This window comes from Protomyctophum bolini (genome assembly GCF_963924005.1).
Source record: "Protomyctophum bolini genome assembly, chromosome: 12".
NCBI classification, from domain to species: domain Eukaryota; kingdom Metazoa; phylum Chordata; class Actinopteri; order Myctophiformes; family Myctophidae; genus Protomyctophum; species Protomyctophum bolini.
The window spans coordinates 45729587-45753306 of record NC_137873.1 but is presented as its reverse complement, the minus strand read 5'-3'; the positions used below and the strand labels follow the sequence as shown (position 1 = coordinate 45753306).

The window sequence follows — 23720 nt, the reverse complement described above, 5'->3', positions numbered from 1 at the left end:
AAAATAACAGTATAATATTCCTGACATGTAGTGGAGTAGAAGTACTGGAAATTGGAAATACTTGAGTAAAGTACAAATAACTCAAAATGTTACTAAAGAACTCCAGTAAATGTTACTTTACACCAGAGGTTCCCAGCCACTGGTACTAGAACCTCTGGTGGTAATTGAGCCCCCTCTGGTGGACACACAGAGGTACTGACACACAGAGGAGGCTCAACTACAGCTGATCAATAAGCAATTGGTTGAAACAGGCTCTCCAGCCGTGCTGAAATGAGCACGACAGCACAGCTAGACGTTAGTAGAAGATTCGAGAAGGGATTAATCACGTTATAAATATCATCAGTTGAGCTGATTAGTGATTAGACTGAGTTTTGTCAGAGCAGCAGAATTATTGAATTAGGAATGGATTTTAATAACAGTTATTATGGAGGTCCTTGAAGAGACACATCAGTTTAAAAGGTTGTATTTTAACATCAGTTATTATAGGAATGGAACACAAAGGGCAGGTCTACGCTGCTGTATTTTAACATCAGTTATTATAGGAATGGAACACAAAGGGAAAGTCTACGCTGCTGTATTTTAACATCAGTTATTATAGGAATGGAACACAAAGGGCAGGTCTACGCTGCTGTATTTTAACATCAGTTATTATAGGAATGGAACACAAAGGGAAAGTCTACGCTGCTGTATTTTAACATCAGTTATTATAGGAATGGAACATAAAGGGCAGGCCTACGCTGCTGTATTTTAACATCAGTCTTTATTGATTCTGAATTGAATTTTAATTCACACATTAATCATGTTACCAAGATTGCCTTTTTTCACCTTAGAAATATTGCACGAATCAGAGCCTATTTGTCTTTGGACGATGCAAAAACGCTAATCCACGCCTTTGTTTTTTCTTGGCTTGACTACTGCAATGCACTTTTTTCTGGACTGCCTAAGAAAACAACTGACAGATTACAACTTGTCCAAAATGCAGCAGCCAGAGTTTTAACTAGAACTAAGATGAGAGAACATATTACTCCAGTTTTGGCTTCACTGCACTGGCTTCCGGTTGTTTTTAGGATTGATTTTAAAATTTTACTTGTGTATAAAGCTCTCAATGGTCTCACACCTTCCTACCTACATGACTGCCTGCCTAAATATGTCCCAAACCGCCCCCCCTAAGGTCTTCCACTGCTGGCCTGCTCGCTTTGCCTAAGAAAATGGCAACTAAAAAATACGGGGAAGCAGCTTTTTTGCTTCTACGGGCCGACGGCATGGAACAAACTCCCACTGTACCTTCGACAGGCAGCCTCTGTAGACATTTTTAAAGCACAGCTCAAGACCCACTTCTACAACATTGCTTTTAATTGATCTTATCATGTCCTCACTGTATTGCATTACATTACTGCCTTGCTTTTCTTCTTTTTTTCTCCATTGCTCTGCAAAGCACTTTGAGCTGCATTTCATGTCATGAAAGGTGCTATACAAATAGTCAAGTAGTCTGTCTTTAAATAATAATTTGATCATACGACTACTTTATTTGCATTTCACCTCAGACACTACTTTCAAGTCACTAATTACTTTTATACTTAATACAAATATAGGTAAATGTCAAGACTTGTCCCATCATATCTTTCCCCTGAAAGAAGATTCATATACCTATTTCAAACTAGTGTTTGCATGAGTGTGTGTGTGTGTGTGTGTGTGTGTGTGTGTGTGTGTGTGTGTGTGTGTGTGTTTAAGTACCATTCTCCAAACTTCTGTGATGTGAGAACACAAAATACGGACGAGGCAACGTCTCTGTATAATAGTTATGGATGGGTTCCTCGCATCCAGGCTCTTTGCATCAAGGGTCGCCAGGATCAGCTGGCCTTCAGTCGCGCTTATGAGAACCTGGAGAATATTCTGAGGAAATTGAAAGAAGGGACCACATTGCAGATATTGTTTATTACTCTTCAGTGTTGATTAAATAAAAAGTTACACCCAAGTCTTAAAAGTGGAACTTACAAATTGTGGAATGATATGCAGACTTTGGGGCATGACTTGCATCTGAGCCACAGGTGCCATTCGGACCTCCATGGAAGGTGTTGACGTTCCTTCGTCTATGGGTGGTGGAATTTCTTCTTCATCCATGGGGGATGGAGGTGTGGCAATTGGTTGCACATCATGTGGCACAGCAAGTTCAATCTGAACAGAAAACACAGGTTAATGTACCAAATAGTGACACCCAGCCACGTAGAATTGCCAGATGACCATCAGTAATGTAAATTAGTGCGCCACACGCCCACACCCAAGTAGCGAACTCAGAAGACTGCATACAGTATGTATGCATGTTTGTGAGAGATGTGTACCAGAAAGGACATTCTCATGGCCAAAGTTTAGATAAATTGTGAAAGTAGTAAAGGATTTGTGTGCACATGGTGCCCCTATTCAGACAATAAAACACTTTGAAGCCCTTCACCTGAGTGTCAACTCTTGGTTGCATTCTTGGATCATGCAGACCTGTGGCAAATTGAAAAATATGTTTTGTGTACTGTGTACACAATACTGTATATCACTGACAGGTGGAAACAGTGCATCTCCACAATATAGTTCTGTTATTACTTTTACAATTTTTGTCAACAAGCTCACAACACGTCACATCGTGACACATTGAGAGCTTTCAGATCTGCTATTTTTTGTACAACACTGACAAAGTAGGAAATTCATTTACAAAAGCTTAATATGGAGAATTGGAGATACACACGCTTCTGCCTGACAGCAACGATATGTACACACATGGGAGATGTGGGAAAAAAACACTTAATGTACAATTTATCACATCCCAGTAGTCATTTTACAGAAACATCCCGTAACTGCATCGCATCCCTGTAGTCCATCCTCTCATTTATCAAACACATATTGATCATCCTCAAGGCAAAGGCACCTTTTAAGCAGCATTTAAAAAAGAAACACTATACAAATTGGAAAGATTGGCTTGCAACAAAAAAGCAACAAGTAGCAACACAACTGTCGTGTTAGTGAATAACATACGCGTGAGTCCGACTGTACTTAACGTGGATAGTATTTATTAACTGTCTCATAACATGTAAACAACCTGTCTGTCTGTTCCTGTCTCCAAGCCCATCTCCCGCCCGGTCGCTCCCCGTGATGTCATCACCTCTCGACTCTGTAGTCTTTCCCCTCATACCACAATCACACCACATCTCCCCTTTCTAGAATCGGTAGACTGCCAATGATTCCACAGACCTTGAGGATTATTCTGCCTCGTGGGTGGAAGGTCTGCTCTATATCTGAGCCTGAACCAGACAGTCAAACACACACATAAAATATAGCCTTAGCCAGAACAAATCCACTTCAAAATACAATACTCATCCTATAACATCCATCCTATACTAATACTGTACTGTCCTCACTCTTAGGCCCTGCAACTGACTTAACATTTTCACAGTACAATAAAGCAATAACACAAACAGTTAGTTAGGTTTATAACTGGCTATTTGAGTACATTAAGGTTCTAACTAGGGTAGGTATTAGTTAGGTTTATAACTGGCTATTTGAGTACATTAAGGTTCTAACTAGGGTAGGTATTAGTTAGGTTTATAACTGGCTATTTGAGTACATTTAGGCTACACATGTTGCCCTATGAATGCTTCCTAAAACATGCATTCTAAACATACAACGCAGCACTACAGCAGAATGTAGTCTCTGATGCCACCTGGTGGTGACAACCGACAACTGCAGGATGCGGCAGCGTGTATTTCCATCCGTACGAAGGTGACGCGCGTCTAATCGGCAAATTTAGGACTTCCGGTTTGAGAGGGCTTCGTCTAATGAGCAAATTTTAAACTTCCTGTTTGAGAGCTAGCAAATTTAAGACATCCGGTTGCCTTCAGAATAAAATTATGTTTGGCTCCGTCTAATCGGCAAATTTAGGACTTCCGGTTTGAGAGGGCTCCGTCTAATGAGCAAATTTTAAACTTCCTGTTTGAGAGCTAGCAATTTTAAGACATCCGGTTGCTTTCAGAATAAAATTATGTTTGGCTCCGTCTAATCGGCAAATTTAGGATTTCCGGTTTGAGAGGGCTCCGTCTAATGAGCAAATTTAAAACTTCCTGTTTGAGAGCTAGCAAATTTAAGACATCCGGTTCGGTTGCCTTCAGAATAAAATTATGTTTGGCTCCGTCTAATCGGCAAATTTAATACTTCCTGTTTGAGAGCTAGCAAATTTAAGACATCCGGTTCGGTTGCCTTCAGAATAAAATTATGTTTGGCTCCGTCTAATCGGCAAATTTAGGACTTCCGGTTTGAGAGGGCTCCGTCTAATGAGCAAATTTAATACTTCCTGTTTGAGAGCTAGGAAATTTAAGACATCCGGTTGCCTTCAGAATAAAATTAGGGTTATTTAATTAGACAGTGCCGTGACGGGCCTAGCTAGGCGCTAGCCGCTAGCTGACCAGCTAGCTGTGTGTCTTCACTCTTCATGACCTAAAAACGACACTTTATTTGTTGTAAAACTTTCTTTTTTTGAATCGACAGTTTGTGTTAAATAATCTTCAATTTTTTAGAACAACAATGAAACACTTAAACGCGTATTAATATAATATCCATGAAGATAGCATAAAGCTAACGATAGCTAAAGCTAACTTAAGCTTTAGTTGATCTTTTAAATGTCCTCCTTTTTAGCTTTAGCTATCGATAGCTTTATCCTATCTTCATGGGTATTAATACGTGTCTAAGTGTTTTATTGTTGTTCTAAAAAATAGAAGATTATTTAACACAAACTATCGATTCAAATAAAGAAAGTTTTACAACAAATAAAGTGTCGTTTTTACGTCATGAAGACACACAGCTACTAGCTAGCGGCTAGCGGCTAGCTGGCTAGCTAGTCTTCTGTGACTCGGCACTGCGGCTGCGCAGTCGGCGAAAACAGCCGAAGTACGAACCCTAAACATCGGCTGTTTTCGACGCGCGTCACCGTCGTACGGATGAAATACACGCTGCCGCATACTGCAGTTGTCTGTTGTTACCACCAGGTGGCATCAGAGACTACATTCTTCTGTATCTGTGCTGTGTGGACCCGTTATGGAACCAAATGGGTCCATTTGGTTCCATTTCTATTTTCTACACTCTCAGTGTTAAATTAACATTGATTATTTGATTTTACAATATAAATTGGGGGTCCCAGAGATAGAAATGCCATTAAATGGGAGTCCGACTAATGCAGATCAAACTGGCCCCGGGGTGTCATTGAAATTAATCACTGCTAGAGCTGTCACAATCTTCTCTTATGGGGGTCCCTAGCATATCTATTAAAATGGGGGTCCCTAGCATATCTATTCAAATGGGGGTCCGCGGGCTAATTAGTGTCAATTTGGGGTTCCTTGACATGGACAAGTTTGGGAACCACTGCATGTTTTAGGAACAATATGGAGCCTAAATAAATGTACTCGAATGGCCAGTTCACACTAACCTTTTAACAGGTAGTTGTAAAATAAACTTTATTCTCAATGTGTTTTTATATTTATTGGTTTAAATAAAATATATGCTAAGAATTCACCTAATTGTTTACTTTAAATGAAGGTAGTTATTTAACTACCATTATTGAATGGATGTGAATTAAACTAGTCGTTATTTAATTTATAACTATTAATAATGAATGGATGTGAATTAAACTAGTCGTTATTTAATTTATAACTATTAATAATGAATGGATGTGAATTAAACTAGTCGTTATTTAATGTATAACTATTAATAATGAATTGATGTGAATTAAACTATAGTTGTTTATTTCATTTATAACTATTAATAATGAATGGATGTGAATTAAACTAGTCGTTATTTAATTTATAACTATTAATAATGAATTGATGTGAATTAAACTATAGTTGTTTATTTCATTTATAACTATTAATAATGAATTGCATTTTTTTTTATACCGCTTTTCCATTGCTCAAAGCAATTTACAATGGTTCATTCATTCATACATAATAATGAATGGTTGTGAATTAAACTATAGTTGTTTATTTCAATTATAACTACTAATGGATGTGAATTAAACTAGTTGTTATTTAATTTATATAAACTTGGTTACCTGATGTGTTTTATTATTTATATAAACTTGATTGATGTGTTTTATGTATATAAATTTGATTACATGATGGCGACGCCCCCCTGTCAATCACCACACGCCCCCAAGGCTCGCATCAGCATGTCACCGTCTACCCAGAAACAGGAGTATTTCAACCTGAGAGATTTCGCCTGTACTTACCTGTAGAACTGTACCTGTACTAGCAATTTCGCAGCCCTAAACAGTTTATTAATTCAACACAGCTTATTAATTCAACACCATACTATTAATCTTTCGCCTGTAGTATTAATTTCGCTACTTAAACAGCTTATTAATTATACACTATCGCCTGCTCTAATGGATAAAATTGGACCTAAAGTATAAATATCGTCACACACGCACACACAAATATATACTAATATTCAAACTTTAAGTATTTGTGATTTTTCTGGTCTTTCAATATTACATTTTGTTTGCTAATTTCTCAAAGCATATCAAGTATACTGTACCAGTACCAGTAAGCCAGCAGCATTGGTGGTGAAAACAAATAAGTGTATTTTTCTATTTTCCTTGATTCAATTTGATTCTTATTTTTATCTGGTGTATAGGCAACATTGTTTTGCAATATCAAAATGAAAGAATAACTTTATGCCTACTACAAATTCAATAAATTATGATGAAATGTAAAAGAAAAGGAAAACTCATACCTATTCATATTTCTTTGTCGTAGCAACTGGGAGCCACGGGAGGAGGGCATGTGTCACTTAAGCTTTTAAACACTTTATTTTAACCTTAAGCTGAAAAAACGTAAGAGAGGCGCTGGAGCCACAAAGGAACATGAGAAAGAAATAAAGGGAAGCTCCTCACACTCAGATCTGCGCACAATCAATGTATTTATTTGTCTACTGACCTTCTTCAGGCAACCTTAAGCTGTTGAAAATAGCACTATGAGCTTGTAGATCTATTTAAAACGTACACCTATATGACAGTGGTTCTCAAAGTGCAGGGTTAAGCAGCAATTCTTTACAAAATATTTTCCTATTAAAACATTAGAGACCACCCCACGTCCGAAACCGTAGAGAAATGAGTTACCATGTGGGGGTCCCTCTACTAATACAGTTAATATGTGACCGTGGTCACTGATATAGAAATAAGACATTTGTAGAATATGGTCTCGGGTCTATAATTACTGCACTGAATGGTTGTTTGGGTTTGGGTGTGAGCAATTTCTTCCTACAGAATCAGCTAATTTGTGGTGCATCGCCATCCTTGGTTTTTTGCCCACACTGTAGCCATGCTCACTGGCACAGTGGCACTACTCTGAGCCTGTGACCCATCAGCCGACAGACACCTCTTCCTTGACAGACCAGTGCACAGGCGCCTCCTGGAACCAGATTCAGTTAGTCGCCGGCCAACTGCTGTTACCTGAACAGGTATCATTGGGCCTGATCGAATTGCTGCACGTCGGATTTCTTTTGCTCTCTTGGCCGTTAAAGCGGTCTTGGGCATGGATGATCTGAATGGGTTCTTTAGAATGTCTTCCAACCTCTTTGTCATTGTTGCTAACTGATCGTCGGAGGTTGTGGGATCATTTATCACATTCCCAAAGGAGGTGAGGACGCCACGGATGTGCCCAATGAGGACACTGCGGTCCGGTTGCATGTCTGTTGAAACAGATTTAATGTTATAACACAATCATGGTACTTAACTACTTATCATTCCCACCATTACTGTGCTTATATTATTCTTACTCTCTTTGTCGGGAGGCGCAGAAGGCTGGTCAGCAGGAGTGCTGCTCCTCGCCTCTCCTTGGCTTGGACATGGAGAGTGGAGTGCATGTGGAGTGCATGTGTCCTGGTGGCTTGTGTGAAGGATGCTGTCGTCCGGTTGACTGTCTGTTAAAACAGATTAAATGTTACAACATAATCATCGATCTTATTTTTCCCACCATGTCATAACTGTCGAGTGTAGTGGTTGAGGGTTGAAACACTCTAAGAAGGTTGGGGACCACCTGATATAAAAGTGGATTATATCGCATCTTTGATGTATTTACAAACTGCTTACAAATTCCTGTATACTCAAAGTAATGCCTATAATACTTACTCTCTTTGTCACAAAAGCCATAAGGGTGGTCACCATGAGTGGTGTGCTGGTTGCTTGGGTGAAGATGTGGAACGCAACCTACAGATGGTGGACACAACAGGCCAAATTTAATTTTCTGTTGCGACAATGTACAGTAGTGTATTGTGGACACATACATGCAGTGTATTACAACTTACCCTCTCCATTCAGGTCCTTCACTGGCACCAAAGGCTGCAGCAGAAGGTCGAGGGATGTTGCACCTGAAAGAGATAATTTCATATTTGTTAATAAAATAGTTGCCATGTAAACTCATTCTTTCTCTATCCAAAAGCTGGTTTGGCCTGTAGCTGAGAATAAAAAAAGACATTCTCACAGGTAATACATTTACTTACCTCCTGGTGTCAGGTTCAGCAGAGCCCTTCTTTCATCTGTTGTGATGGGCAGGAAGTTGGTGGAAAGGCAATGTTTATACCTTTTTATCACTGCAGCCTGGTGCTTGCATGGTGCCCCTGTAACACCTGCTGGACAACTGCACACCTCCGATGTCATGTCTACTGAGTAGGTCTTTCCTGAGCTTCCTGCAGTGGTGAGTCTCACCTCAAAACATCTGTCACTGATCTGTAAAAGGTATTAGAAAATTATTGATTGATTATGTTATGTTATTCACAGTTTGTAGAATGGGTACAGTTCAACGAAGGTACAGGTCAATGCAAAAGCTGATACGAGGATAAAATCAGAAAAAGCACTAAGACTTGTTTACATCAGGATCCTCCAAAACAGAATATGTAATGAAACCCAACCATTACAAAAAGGACACATTATGGAAAAGATATTACCTGACGAACGTCAAAGTATTTTATATCTGGGCGGCGCCGTGATGGCTGGAGAAGAAGATGTCTTTCATGACGTGCATTGCTGCCTCCACAAAATTGTTGGTATTATTACCACGTGTTGGCAAGCTCTGTCTGTAGCTGAGTGCCCAACTCTCCCGACGTTTATACAAGTTCTCCACGTATGGCAGGAACTTGGAGTGGTGCCTAATAAAATCAGGTACATTAAGTAAGTATATTAGCAGATACTAATTATTTCCTTCAAATATGATTCCCAAATAGTGCTATAATATAAAAACACAAAACTCAACAAAGGAAAGGACAAAATTGTTATGTAATTAGTGATTTTTAAAATACTTAAAATAATTAGTTACATCCCAGTGCATTACAACAGACCTTCGTGTACACAACACACACGCACGCACACGCACACACACACACGCGTACCGCATTCAATTCAAAGGAGATTTATTGCCTTCAGAATATAACCTCTGGGTAACACACTGTTGGACAGAGACTCTGTTGGTACAGAGTCAGAGATTACATCGTTAAACCGGGTATAAGTAGCTGTTTTGAGACAAATTTGTTGGAGGAAATAGCAGTATTTTTTCCTCAATATTATTTAAATAGCTACAAAAACACCTATTTAGCAGCTCTGTTTACATCTGCAATACAGTGTGTGTGTGTGTGTAAGGAAAGAAGGAAGGAAGCAAGCAAGGAAGGAGGTAGAAAGAGGAGAGCAGGTAGGTGAGGGGAGGGAGAAAGAGAGGAGAGCAGGTAGGTGAGGGGAGGGAGAAAGAGAGGAGAGCAGGTAGTTGAGGGGAGGTGCGTGCGTGCATATACAGTGTGTGTGTGTGTGTGTAAGGAAAGAAGGAGTGTGTGTATGTGTGTGTGTGTGTGTGTGTGTGAAGGACTAGAACAAAAAAACAGGTCTCTGTGAAAGGTGCTATAAATAACATTTACTTACTTACACACAAACAGGCAACGCTGGGATTGGTCAGTTACACGGTCAGTTTTTATTGGACTACAGAACAGCACCAGGACTACAAACATGGAGAAGCAGTGAACTACATCAGTGACGGGGGGTGAACACCAGGGGGCGCCCTAACAGAGGAATCTCAGCATAAGAAAACACAGCATCATGTCACAAGTGGTCCACTAGCGGTGGAATGATATATTTTATATTAATTAATTTTCATTTGATTCAATGTTTCATTTAATTTGGTGGTGGAATCAATGCAGATTCATTATGTATTGTCTATTAGTGTATGAATGGATGCAATGATTCATTATGAATTGTCTATTAGTGTATGAATGGATGCAATGATTCATTATGAATTGTCTATTAGATGAATGGATTTGACTGCAGCTACTTTTCATACAAATGAAATAAAAACAGTGGAAAGTGAATGATTAGGAATGTCAAGGAAAATTACACAAATGAATACAAAAATGGACATGATTTTGACCATTGTTGATTTAAGGAACAAATTCATAGCATGTAAATGAGCTACTGTAATGATCCAGAATCCAAAACAATATTTCACTTTGTCTCATAAATCTAGAACAGAACTTTTGAATTACGTTAATATGTTTTTGATGCACCTTTTAAATCTGCTCTCTCCTTCCTGCTTTGAGAAATGACACAGGGATGAGAGCATTTGGATTAGGGTTAGCCCTAGATCCTAGGATTAGCCCTAGATCCTAGGGTCCTAGGATTACCCCTAAAGCCCTACTAGGGTCCTAGGGTTAGCCCTAAAGCATAGGGGCCTAGGATTAGCCCTAGATCCTAGGGTCCTAGGATTAGCCCTAAAGCCTAGGGTCCTATGATTAGCCTTAAAGCCTAGGGTCCTAGGATTAGCCCTAAAGCCTAGGGTCCTAGGATTAGCCCTAAAGCCCTACTAGAGTCCTAGGATTAGCCCTAGATGCTAGGGTCCTAGGATTAGCCCTAAAGCCCTACTAGAGTCCTAGGATTAGCCCTAAAGCCTAGGGTCCTAGGATTAGCCCTAGATCCTAGGACTAGGGTTACATGGAAACAGAGCTAGATTAGTTAATCTGCTGCACATCGAACCACATCAAACTGTCAAAGAGTCTTTCTAATGTTGATATATTTATATGAGAGAATATCTGGGCCTTAAACCATAGGGTCACTCACTGGGAATTAAACCATAGGGTCACTCACTGGGAATTAAACCATAGGGTCACTGGGAATTAAACCATAGGGTCACTCACTGGGCCTTAAACCATAGGGTCACTCACTGGGAATTAAACCATAGGGTCACTGGGAATTAAACCATAGGGTCACTCACTGTGAATTAAACCATAGGGTCACTGGGAATTAAACCATAGGGTCACTGGGAATTAAACCATAGGGTCACTCACTGGGAATTAAACCATAGGGTCACTCACTGGGCCTTAAACCATAGGGTCACTGGGAATTAAACCATAGGGTCACTCACTGGGCCTTAAACCATAGGGTCACTGGGCCTTAAACCATAGGGTCACTCACTGGGCCTTAAACCATAGGGTCACTGGGAATTAAACCATAGGGTCACTCACTGGGCCTTAAACCATAGGGTCACTGGGCATCAGACCATAGGGTCACTCACTGGGAATTAAACCATAGGGTCACTCACTGGGAATTAAACCATAGGGTCACTGGGAATTAAACCATAGGGTCACTGGGAATTAAACCATAGGGTCACTGGGAATTAAACCATAGGGTCACTCACTGGGAATTAAACCATAGGGTCACTCACTGGGCCTTAAACCATAGGGTCACTGGGAATTAAACCATAGGGTCACTCACTGGGCCTTAAACCATAGGGTCACTCACTGGGAATTAAACCATAGGGTCACTCACTGGGAATTAAACCATAGGGTCACTGGGAATTAAACCATAGGGTCACTGAGAATTAAACCATAGGGTCACTGGGAATTAAACCATAGGGTCACTCACTGGGAATTAAACCATAGGGTCACTCACTGGGAATTAAACCATAGGGTCACTCACTGGGAATTAAACCATAGGGTCACTCACTGGGCCTTAAACCATAGGGTCACTCACTGGGCCTTAAACCATAGGGTCACTCACTGGGCCTTAAACCATAGGGTCACTCACTGGGAATTAAACCATAGGGTCACTGGGAATTAAACCATAGGATCACTGGGCATCAGACCATAGGGTCACTCACTGGGAATTAAACCATAGGGTCACTGGGCATTAGACCATAGGGTCACTCACAAGAGAAATACTAACGAAGAAAACATCAGGATATTGTTCCCATAAAACTGCTGTAGATAAGACTAGATATATAGACTATAGATAGACTATATATATATAGATATAGAAAAGACTAGAGAAGGCTGATGTGAGACCTCCGTGGAGTAGACTAGAGTTTAAAGTAACCTAGCGTAACTCTAGTTAAACCTGGTCTAAACTAGATGTTAAACTAACTAGTTAAACCTGGTCTAAACTAGATGTTAAACTAACTTTAGTTAAACCTGGTCTAAACTAGATGTTAACCCTAGGTTAACTCTAGTTAAACCTAGTCTAATCAGTGATTCATGTTTGGACATGGACCTTCCTGTTGGTCACATAATTCAGCAGATCTTCAGTTTCACTGTAACACCACTGGAGGGCGCTGAGAGGACCAGGAGGCGGAGCTTTTTGAGTCTGGAGAAATGCGTCTCCTCTACTCTCTCCTAACGAGGACGTGAGGAGGACAAATGAGTCTCCTCTGTCCTCGTGTTGTAGTCAGTAACTACTAAGTACTTGTAGGATTACCACTGTTGTAGTACTACCAATACAGTAGTAGTAGTATTACTACTACGGCTGTTGTACTCGGATCACTAATGATAAAATACACGGTAACGAGATGCTTCAACAACATCCAATTCTATTTTCTTTATTTTAACTTCTTTAAATGACATATTTAATCTCTGACAATTACTTAATGAGGAAGAGGAGGAGGAGGGGGGGGTAATTATATGAGATAGAGGAGGGGGGCTGCATGTCGGACATTAGCAGCGCGTCTCGTAGATCCCCGAGCGTCCGATGTATCGGACCCATTTGATGACGTCGTGGTCGCTGTAGTTGAGTTTGGACTCGAACACCTTCAGGTATCGAACCTTCAGCCCGGACGGAGCGAAGGGGACCTGGAGCAGGGGACACATTTAGACGTTACACACACACGCACTGATAAGGAGAGCAGGGGACACACTTAGACGTTACACACACCACCGATAAGGAGAGCAGGGGAGAGCAGGGGACACATTTAGACGTTACACACACACAGGGGACAGGAGTGTGTGTGTGAGTGAGTGTTATGCTGCGTTCAAATTCATTCCCTATGCCCCATATAGTGCACTACTTTGAGGTTCCGCCATTTTGTTTTTGTGTCCGAATATGTAGTGAGCATTTTTGCACCCTAACGTAGTGGACTGAAGTATCCCACAATGCACCGGGAATTGTAGGAACCATCCGATGGTCACTACTACTGTTTTGTAAAATGATGTTTTCCCAAAGTTGCCTTTACCTAATGTGTGTCAATCTATGCTTCATTTTATAGAAGCAGCTTTTGAATTTATGTTGTATTATATTGCTAGTCCGGCCAATCAATAAATCAATAAATACTCTGAAATTACTGTAGGGCTTGCCTTTACAGCCACATGGTGCATAGCAACAGTGTGTTAAAAGTTTAAAAAAAAACCCAGAGGAAGACACTTATAGGCATGTAGCCTTCAGTAGTCCATTATGCACCTGCATTATAAGGTTCAGTAGTCCATTATGCACCTGCATTATAAGGTTGCAAGTGAGAACAAAAGTAAATTACAAGAGAACCCATTGGTTTAGGCAACTACAATGGGACAGTGGGATAGGTGGGCAGTGGGCACTATATACAGCTCCATCTCCCTGAATTAGAATATTTTGTAAAAGTACATTTTCTTCTGTAATAACATTGTGCATAAAGTGTACTTCAAGTACTTCAAACATTTCATTGGCCTGACCAGAACCCCACACAGAATCTAGGTTGTATTGTCAAGAGGAAGGTGTGAGACATGAGACTGAACAATCCAAATTAATTTACGGCTGTTATCAAAGCAAACCTGGGCTTCCATAACACCTCAACAGTGCCACAGGCTGATCACCTCCATGTCACGCCCCATTGATGAAATAATTTGTTCAAAAGTAGCCCAGACCAAGTATTAACTGTATACTTTTCAGATGGTCGACATTTCACGTAAAATATTCTAATTAATTGAGATATGATTTTTTTATTTTTATGAGCTGTATGCCATAATCATCAAGATTAAAACAAAAAAGGTTTTAAATACTTCACTTTATGCACAATTAATTGAGAATAATTATATGAAAGTTTCACTTTTGAATTATATTACAGAAGAAAATCAACTTTTACAAAATATTCTAATTCAGTGAGATGGAGCTGTAGTTCCCAGCAATATCTGGGTACTTTGGCTATTTTGTCCAAAGTGTAATTATATTTGAAAACTAATGTGCATGGTACATTTATGTCTACATTCATTAGCCTCTGTGTAGTTTATCACTGTCTTCCCTGTAAGTTCCATTCGATATTATAAAATCAGTATTCATATTCAGTAGAGATGAGCAGGAGAATGTAGAGGCTGGCTGACAGGAGGAGGACAAGCACTAAAGAAAACAATAAGTAGGCTTAATATAGGCTACTGAGCTTGCCTTTAGCTACAGTATAGGCCTTGATTGACACAATGACTGTCACTCTGCTCACTGCTGTTGGTTTGGATCTGATTTTCGTCCTTTGCTCCGCGAGCCGCATGCGTGCGCCTCGATCGCAATTGCTGCTGTGAGTTTTGTTTTCGTTATGTTATAAGAGAAGACTGAGAAGTAATGCCTCTGTTCATATTTTCTGTATAGTGTTGCAGTGATACTATTGTGTCTATTCCTCCTTTGCTCCGCGAGCCGCATGCGTGCGCCTCGCAATTGCTGCTGTGAGTTTGATTGAAATATGTATTAACAGTTTGCAGAATTACAGTAGGCTACATTTAAAGCACAAACTAAATACAAAGACTGTTAACTGTGAGTGGACGACCCAATTAAGCATTACACTGGTTTACAAGAGGGTCCCCTGCATGTTCAATTCATCAAAAGTAATAAGGCCTCGATTAAATTACGCTTTATTTACAGCAAGAGGAGAAGAAAAAATAAAGAGTTCATTCATGTTACGGTCGGGTGGTGTTTTTTTCAATCTGAAGAGAAGCAAAATGCCTTTCGTTTACAATTTCTGGATCGTTGCGTTTCGAAGCGTCGACGATCGAAACCAATTTATTTCGAAGCGTCAATCATCAAAAACGTGATCGAAGGTCAGCCCTAGGGATCACAATGCGTGAGTTAGTGCATGCGTGAGTTAGTGTGTGCGTGCGTGAGTTAGTGTGTGCGTGCGTGAGTGCGTTAGTGTGTGCGTGCGTTAGTGTGTGCGTGCGCACGCACTCACCTCAAAGTTCATGGAGATGGGGGGGCGGGCCCATTTCTTCTTGTCGTTGGTCGGCAGAAGCTCAATCTCTGCTGAGATTTGAGACTCTTTCATCCCTGCCATGCGCTTGATCCTATACACACACACACACACACACAAGTTAATACATCAAATGTGTGGAGTGTTGTCTAGGGTGTTTTAGAGAAGGGAGAAGAGTCTGGGACATGTGGAGCGTTGTCCAGGGTGTTTTAGGGAAGGGAGAAGAGTCTGGGACGTGTGGAGCGTTGTCCAGGGTGTTTTAGAGAAGGGAGAAGAGTCTAGGACGTGTGGAGCGTTGTCCAGGGTGTTTTAGAGAAGGGAGAAGAGTCTGGGACGTGTGGAGTGTTGTCCAGGGTGTTTTAGGGAAGGGAGAAGAGTCTGGGACGTGTGGAGCGTTGTCCAGGGTGTTTTAGAGAAGGGAGAAGAGTCTGGGGCGTGTGGAGCGTTGTCCAGGGTGTTTTAAACTATCTGACAGTGTAATTACGACTCACTTCCAGACAATGGCATTCTCGCTGGCCTTGTACTTGGCTTTTCCCTTCATACAGATGACTTGCACTCCACTGGTGTTGAGCGGCGTGGGGATTCGCACCTGCAACCATCAAACATAACGACAACATTACTACACAGCTTGTGTGTGTGTGAATGGGTGAATGTATTGCACAATCTATGTAAAGGTGTGTGAATGTGTGTGTGAATGGGTGAATGTAATGCACAATCTATGTAAAGGTGTGTGAATGGGTGAATGTATTGCACCATCTATGTAAAGGTGTGTGAATGTGTGTGTGAATGGGTGAATGTAATGCACCATCTATGTAAAGGTGTGTGAATGTGTGTGTGTGTGAATGGGTGAATGTAATGCACCATCTATGTAAAGGTGTGTGAATGTTCTGGGCCAACAGGGAGGGTTAAGGTTAAGGTTGGTTCGGAGCTCACCTCGATCTTCTGGGCCAGCAGGGAAGGTTTGAAGTTGGACTTGATGACCACCTTGACCTCCAGCTTGGTTCGCCCGACCTCTCTGACCAGCGGAATGACCCGGAACGGCAGGATGATGTCCTTAGTGGTGCGATACCTGAGGGCAAAGGTCAAGGGTCAATATAAGGATACCTGAGGGACAATACACACCCGTTACACAATGTATGAGACCCATTGGGTACTCAGGAAGGAAGCCGTTACTGGGGACAATACACACCCGTTACACAATGTATGAGACCCGTTGGGTACTCAGGAAGGAAGCCGTTACTGGGGACAATACACACCCGTTACACAATGTATGAGACCCGTTGGGTACTCAGGAAGGAAGCCGTTACTGGGGACAATACACACCCGTTACACAATGTATGAGACCCGTTGGGTACTCAGGAAGGAAGCCGTTACTGGGGACAATACACACCCGTTACACAATGTATGAGACCCGTTGGGTACTCAGGAAGGAAGCCGTTACTGGGGACAATACACACCCGTTACACAATGTATGAGACCCATTGGGTACTCAGGAAGGAAGCCGTTACTGGGGACAATACACACCCGTTACACAATGTATGAGACCCGTTGGGTACTCAGGAAGGAGACCCATTGGGTACTCAGGAACAGGAAGGAACAGGAACAGGAAGGAAGCCGTTACTAGGGATAGAGTATATATTAATAGAGACGGCACCCGGAGGAAACCCTGAGGCCAAAGTATAGTGGCCAAATTTGGTATTGCAGCTCTGGCCCAAACACAATCTAACATCTAAATTTAATAGAACTCGATCTAACATCTAAAATTAATAGGACTCAGTCTAACATTTTAATTTAATCTCAATCTAACATCTTGCTTTAAGGGTTTAGATCTTCTGGGTGGCAGTGGATCAGCGGTAGAGTGGCCGGTTCGATCCCTGTGGGCTCCCCCAGAGTTAGTGTCGAAGTGTCCTTGAGCAAGACTCTGAACTCGATTGCTCCTGATGTGCAGGACTGCAGGTCGGTGACTTGCATGGTTTCCTCTGCCGTGTGTGTGTGTGAATGTGTGTGAATGGGTGAATGTAATGCACAGTCTATGTAAAGGTGTGTACTCTCCGTCGGGTGGGGGGGGGGGGGGGTGAAACTGATGCTTCTCTCCTAGGGGCTAGGAGGTAGGGTTTAGGGGCTAGGAGTTAGGGTGTAGGGGTTAGGAGGTAGGGGTTAGGGGCTAGGAGGTAGGGGTTAGGGGCTAGGAGGTAGGGGCTAGGGGCTAGGAGGTAGGGGTTAGGGGCTAGGAGGTAGGGGCTAGGAGGTAGGGGTTAGGGGCTAGGAGGTAGGGGTTAGGGGCTAGGAGGTAGGGTATAGAGTTACCTCATCAGTTCGTACTCTCCATCGGGGGGGATGAAACTGATGCTTCTCTCAGAGTCAAACTTGCTGAGACGAACACACTGGTGGAAGGTGCAGTCATCAATGGCTATGGACTGTTTACCACTGTTGCTATGGAGACAATACAGACTGTTTACCACTGTTGCTATGGAGACAATACAGACTGTTTACCACTGTTGCTATGGAGACAATACAGACTGTTTACCACTGTTGCTATGGAGACAATACAGACTGTTTACCACTGTTGCTATGGAGACAATACAGACTGTTTACCACTGTTGCTATGGAGACAATACAGACTGTTTACCATCTAACTTTCTGTAGACTGAGATAGCATTTGATACAGACTTATAGCATGTTATGTAGACAGCACTAGAATTGCATTGTATATAGTCATAGCACGCCATAGTACATATGTATAGCATAGTAGTATAGATGTATAGTTATTAGTTCATATGTATAGTTTCATTATATAGATATTCCACCGTTACTTTCTTAGCTTACGCATGTTTCATGATAAATGCTTTTATGTGATGTATTCCCATGCTTTTGTTCTTGCTTAATGTAAATCGCTCTGGATTAAGAGCGTCTGATAAATGCCTAAATTGTAAATTGTAAATTGTAACATAAAATACAAATCAGGAGGCTGTTTGATTCACATCAAATTAATGAAACACAACACGAACAAACACACATGCAGAAAATACACAATTCATAAATGAATACACAAATGAATAAACAAACAGAAACAGCCTCCTGATGTTAGTTATAAACAATGACAACATTGTGTGTACACGTGCGTGTGTTTCTGTGCATGTGTGTGAGTGTGTGCATGTGTGTGAGTGTGAGTGCACATATATATAGTTACCTTGCACCTCCTAAATCACTGAGGTTTGGAGGTACATAGAGGTAGAATAGACAGAGCAGGTAGACATAGAGGAACATAGAAGTACAGCACATAGAAAACAGAAAGAGGGAAAGGAGGAGATGCATCGAAAAGAAAGAAAATCAAAACAGATCAAAGCCTTGGTGACATCATAGTGACATCATAGCTAAAGCCTGGTGACATCATAGACCCTCCAACATCTGGCTTTTGAAATTACATCAAATGACAGCCAAGTCTATGGACTTTTATTTGTTTACAGAAGTTAAACAAACATTACCGCCCCTCCCTTCGGTTGACGAGGGCATTTCTTTACATTCCATTCTAGTAGCCTGGGGGCCCGTCTAGTAGCTGGGGGCCTGTCTAGCAGCCTGGGGGCCCTTGGGGGCCTGTCTAGTAGCCTGGGGGCCTGTCTAGCAGCCTGGGGGCCCGTCTAACAGCCTGGGGGCCCGTCTAACAGCCTGGGGGCCTGTCTAGCAGCCTGGGGGCCTGTCTAGTAGCCTGGGGGCCCGTCTAGTAGCCTGGGGGCCCGTCTAGTAGCCTGGGGGCCCGTCTAGTAGCCTGGGGGCCTGTCTAGCAGCCTGGGGGCCCGTCAACAGCCTGGGGGCCCGTCTAACAGCCTGGGGGCCTGTCTAGCAGCCTGGGGGCCTGTCTAGCAGCCTGGGGGCCTGTCTAGTAGCCTGGGGGCCCGTCTAGTAGCCTGGGGGCCCGTCTAGTAGCCTGGGGGCCCGTCTAGGGGCCCGTCTAGCAGCCTGGGGGCCCGTCTAGTAGCCTGGGGGCCCGTCTAGTAGCCTGGGGGCCCGTCTAGGGGCCCGTCTAGCAGCCTGGGGGCCCGTCTAGTAGCCTGGGGGCCCGTCTAGGGGCCCGTCTAGCAGCCTGGGGGCCCGTCTAGTAGCCTGGGGGCCCGTCTAGTAGCCTGGGGGCCCGTCTAGGGGCCCGTCTAGCAGCCTGGGGGCCCGTCTAGTAGCCTGGGGCAGCACGGAAGGTCTAATGAAAGCACTTTACCCAGACATAATAATAACTAGAACTGCACTCTGCCGAGTGCATACTTGCTTGTTGCACACTAGTAGGCCATAAATGGCCATAAATGGCCTACTAGTGCGCAAGCAGAGCGCGCAAGTACTTTCGACTGTGGAAACTATCACATCTCAGTATCTCTGTGAAGGAACGTTTGAAATGTATAATCATTACGTGTAACTATTTGCTACCCAACTACTTTTTTACAGAAAAATTTATCATTGATATGTGATGAAAAAAAGGTATATAAACTGAATTAAAATATATTATACAGTATAATTATTTTATTACTTATTGTAAATTGTCAATTGTTCCGAAATCTGTAGTTGGATTTGTATTTAATTGTTTAAAGCCTAATCTTGACATGAAGGTCTTTATATTTATATCCTTTTCAGTATAATGGTCTTCATTGAAATCTCCTATTATCATAATTGTGGAAGTCGGAGATGATAGATACTTTACCATTTTTTTGAGAAATGCGTTTAATTCCGAAAGGTTTGTTTTAGGTGATCTGTACATAAGAATGATATATAGATCTTTATTTTTTACATGTATACATACGTGTTCTACTTTTTCTAATATCCCGATTTCTTTTTGAATTATTTCAATGGCAATATCTTCTTTTATAGCAAACATAACTCCCCCACCTATATCATATTCTCTGTCATTCCTGATTGTTTTGTAATTGGTGTTCATTGTTTTTAATTTAAAAGTAATGTTATTATTTTTCTTTAAGTGTGTTTCAGTAAAAGCTATTAGATCCAACATTTGGTCATCTGTGTAATCTGGTCCCACCAGATACCACATTACGTCATCGTTGAGAGCTGGGACCAGAGTACATGGTGTGTATATGTATGACTAGCTCTCAGTGATGACGTAAGAGATATGGTCATCTGTGTAGTCTGGTCCCAGCAGACCAGGCACAGATTTACAAATTACAAATCACATTACAACTACATACAGAGTATGTAGTTGTAATTTGATTAGCAGTATACTACTGTGGTTACTTGGTTCCAAAAAGTGACAGCCAAGTTTTTTTCAACGGTAAGTCTGTGCCTGGTTTGCTGGGCCAAGTAACCACATTACGTCATCGTTAAGAACTGGGACCAGAGTACATGGTGTGTATACGTATTACGTATGTGATGACGTAATGTGGTTGAAAAAAACTTGGCTGTCACTTTGAAGAGACCAAGCGAAATGATTACTTGCGCGCTCTGCTTGCGCAAGTAATAATTCATACAGTCTAATGAAAGCACTTTACCCAGACATAATTATTCATACAGTCTAATAGAAGCCCATTTTAAACAGAAAATTAAATTAGGAAATCAGGACATGTTTTAGACACATTTAGTAAGTACAATGCTGATGACGTCACATCGCCCCTCACCTCTTCCCCGCATCGTCAGTGGTTCCGCCTTTCCCCTGCTTGTCGATGACGATCTTATCGTTCATCCCGAACTTACACTCCGGCATCCCGCTGAGGTACGACTTCATCACCACTCTACCACTGACATGGGCCGAGAGTACCTGGCCTGGTGGGAGAGAGACACAGAGACAGACAGGGGGAGGGAGAGGGAGAGAGAGAGAGAGACATTTGACCTAATCTCTCCTTTCATTGTCGAGGATATGTGAGGACAAGAGGACGTAAATGTTCCCTTCATTGTCAACGGTAATTAATGTTTGTGTTGCGGACATTGTGTGGAGACAAAAGCTGTACACCCCTCAAAGAAAAGGGGGACAAGGACAACAGGGACAGTTTACTTTATTCTTTTAATCTAGTCAATTTAAGACATTATGAATAGAGTAACATCCTCTCCTTCATTCAACAGTTGAGCTGCATGTTCTCTTTTTTAAATAGATCCATTTACATCTATACCTAACCCTACAAGTTTAGTATCAAACATTTTATTCATTTAGACAAAAGGTATCCTTCCTCCAAGTTGTACCGCTTGTCAAGATGTAAGTTGCAGACTTAAAAAGAAAATAGTCCAAGGCACTCCGTCCTTGGTCTATTTTCTGAGCAAGGGAAATAAATAACAGGACCTTCATTTGCCTTGCTCATCAAATAGCATGATTAAATGTTTCACCAAAGCTGGAGTGCCTTGGATTCCCTTATTTTCTTTTCAAGTCTGCAACTTACACCTTGACAAGCAGTACAACTTGGAGGAAGGATACCTTGTTTATATGGTTCTACCTGCATCACCAAAGAGAACCCATCTAAGGATACCTTGTCTATATGGATGTACCTGCATCACCAAAGAGAACCCATCTAAGGATACCTTGTCTATATGGATGTACCTGCATCACCAAAGAGAACCCATCTAAGGATACCTTGTCTATATGCAGTGATGTAACTAGGGTGCGTTTTGCGTCCCAAAACGAACGTTATAGTTTTGGGCCGCAATAGACCATCAACCTGTGCGTCCATGGGATGCACTACTGTACTCCACATACACAGTAATAATAATCCACTACTGTACTCCATACACAGTAATAATAATCCACTACTGTACTCCATACACAGTAATAATAATCCACTACTGTACTCCACATACACAGTAATAATAATCCACTACTGTACTCCACACACAGTAATAATAATCCACTACTGTACTCCATACACAGTAATAATAATCCACTACTGTACTCCATACACAGTAATAATAATCCACTACTGTACTCCATACACAGTAATAATAATCCACTACTGTACTCCACACACAGTAATAATAATCCACTACTGTACTCCATACACAGTAATAATAATCCACTACTGTACTCCATACACAGTAATAATAATCCACTACTGTACTCCATACACAGTAATAATAATCCACTACTGTACTCCATACACAGTAATAATAATCCACTACTGTACTCCACACACAGTAATAATAATCCACTACTGTACTCCATACACAGTAATAATAATCCACTACTGTACTCCACATACACAGTAATAATAATCCACTACTGTACTCCATACACAGTAATAATAATCCACTACTGTACTCCATACACAGTAATAATAATCCACTACTGTACTCCATACACAGTAATAATAATCCACTACTGTACTCCACACACAGTAATAATAATCCACTACTGTACTCCACATACACAGTAATAATAATCCACTACTGTACTCCACATACACAGTAATAATAATCCACTACTGTACTCCACATACACAGTAATAATAATCCACTACTGTACTCCACATACACAGTAATAATAATCCACTACTGTACTCCACATACACAGTAATAATAATCCACTACTGTACTCCATACACAGTAATAATAATCCACTACTGTACTCCACATACACAGTAATAATAATCCACTACTGTACTCCACATACACAGTAATAATAATCCACTACTGTACTCCATACACAGTAATAATAATCCACTACTGTACTCCACACACAGTAATAATAATCCACTACTGTACTCCACATACACAGTAATAATAATCCACTACTGTACTCCACATACACAGTAATAATAATCCACTACTGTACTCCATACACAGTAATAATAATCCACTACTGTACTCCACATACACAGTAATAATAATCCACTACTGTACTCCATACACAGTAATAATAATCCACTACTGTACTCCATACACAGTAATAATAAACCACTACTGTACTCCATACACAGTAATAATAATCCACTACTGTACTCCACATACACAGTAATAATAATCCACTACTGTACTCCATACACAGTAATAATAATCCACTACTGTACTCCATACACAGTAATAATAATCCACTACTGTACTCCATACACAGTAATAATAATCCACTACTGTACTCCATACACAGTAATAATAATCCACTACTGTACTCCACATACACAGTAATAATAATCCACTACTGTACTCCATACACAGTAATAATAATCCACTACTGTACTCCATACACAGTAATAATAATCCACTACTGTACTCCATACACAGTAATAATAATCCACTACTGTACTCCATACACAGTAATAATAATCCACT

The 23720-nt window shown here is 41.2% G+C and overlaps 3 protein-coding genes across 3 annotated transcripts in view; all 3 read right to left on the bottom strand.

Annotated features, from left to right (window-relative positions):
* LOC308326325 (uncharacterized protein) overlaps positions 1 to 2888 on the bottom strand; it is a gene marked incomplete at its 5' end in the record, with an annotated part of 9859 nt that extends 6971 nt beyond the window's left edge. Inside the window, 3 exons of the mRNA XM_080779128.1 lie at positions 1735 to 1893; positions 1996 to 2175; positions 2829 to 2888. Coding sequence (XP_080635254.1) covers positions 1735 to 1893; positions 1996 to 2175; positions 2829 to 2888 — 399 coding nt within the window. The remainder of the gene's footprint in view (positions 1 to 1734; positions 1894 to 1995; positions 2176 to 2828) is intronic.
* Positions 2889 to 7303: 4415 nt separating this feature from the next.
* On the bottom strand, positions 7304 to 8990 carry LOC308326324 (uncharacterized protein; the record flags this gene model as incomplete). The annotated part of the gene is made up of 6 exons (XM_080779127.1): positions 8977 to 8990; positions 8533 to 8758; positions 8338 to 8400; positions 8162 to 8239; positions 7810 to 7953; positions 7304 to 7722 (listed from the first exon to the last, which is right to left on the bottom strand). Exons 2-6 carry the CDS (start codon positions 8687 to 8689, stop codon positions 7304 to 7306), a joined length of 861 nt encoding a protein of 286 aa, XP_080635253.1. The 5' UTR covers positions 8690 to 8758; positions 8977 to 8990.
* Positions 8991 to 9963: 973 nt separating this feature from the next.
* Positions 9964 to 23720, bottom strand: part of LOC308326361 (AP-2 complex subunit mu-A-like) — a 34560-nt gene continuing 20803 nt past the window's right edge. Inside the window, exons 7-14 of the mRNA XM_080779181.1 lie at positions 21089 to 21233; positions 18670 to 18687; positions 17787 to 17912; positions 16413 to 16548; positions 15971 to 16068; positions 15462 to 15573; positions 10814 to 13128; positions 9964 to 10674 (exon numbers count right to left, since the gene is read on the bottom strand). Of these exons, the coding sequence (XP_080635307.1) occupies positions 12994 to 13128; positions 15462 to 15573; positions 15971 to 16068; positions 16413 to 16548; positions 17787 to 17912; positions 18670 to 18687; positions 21089 to 21233 (770 nt within the window). The 3' untranslated portion in view covers positions 9964 to 10674; positions 10814 to 12993. The remainder of the gene's footprint in view (positions 10675 to 10813; positions 13129 to 15461; positions 15574 to 15970; positions 16069 to 16412; positions 16549 to 17786; positions 17913 to 18669; positions 18688 to 21088; positions 21234 to 23720) is intronic.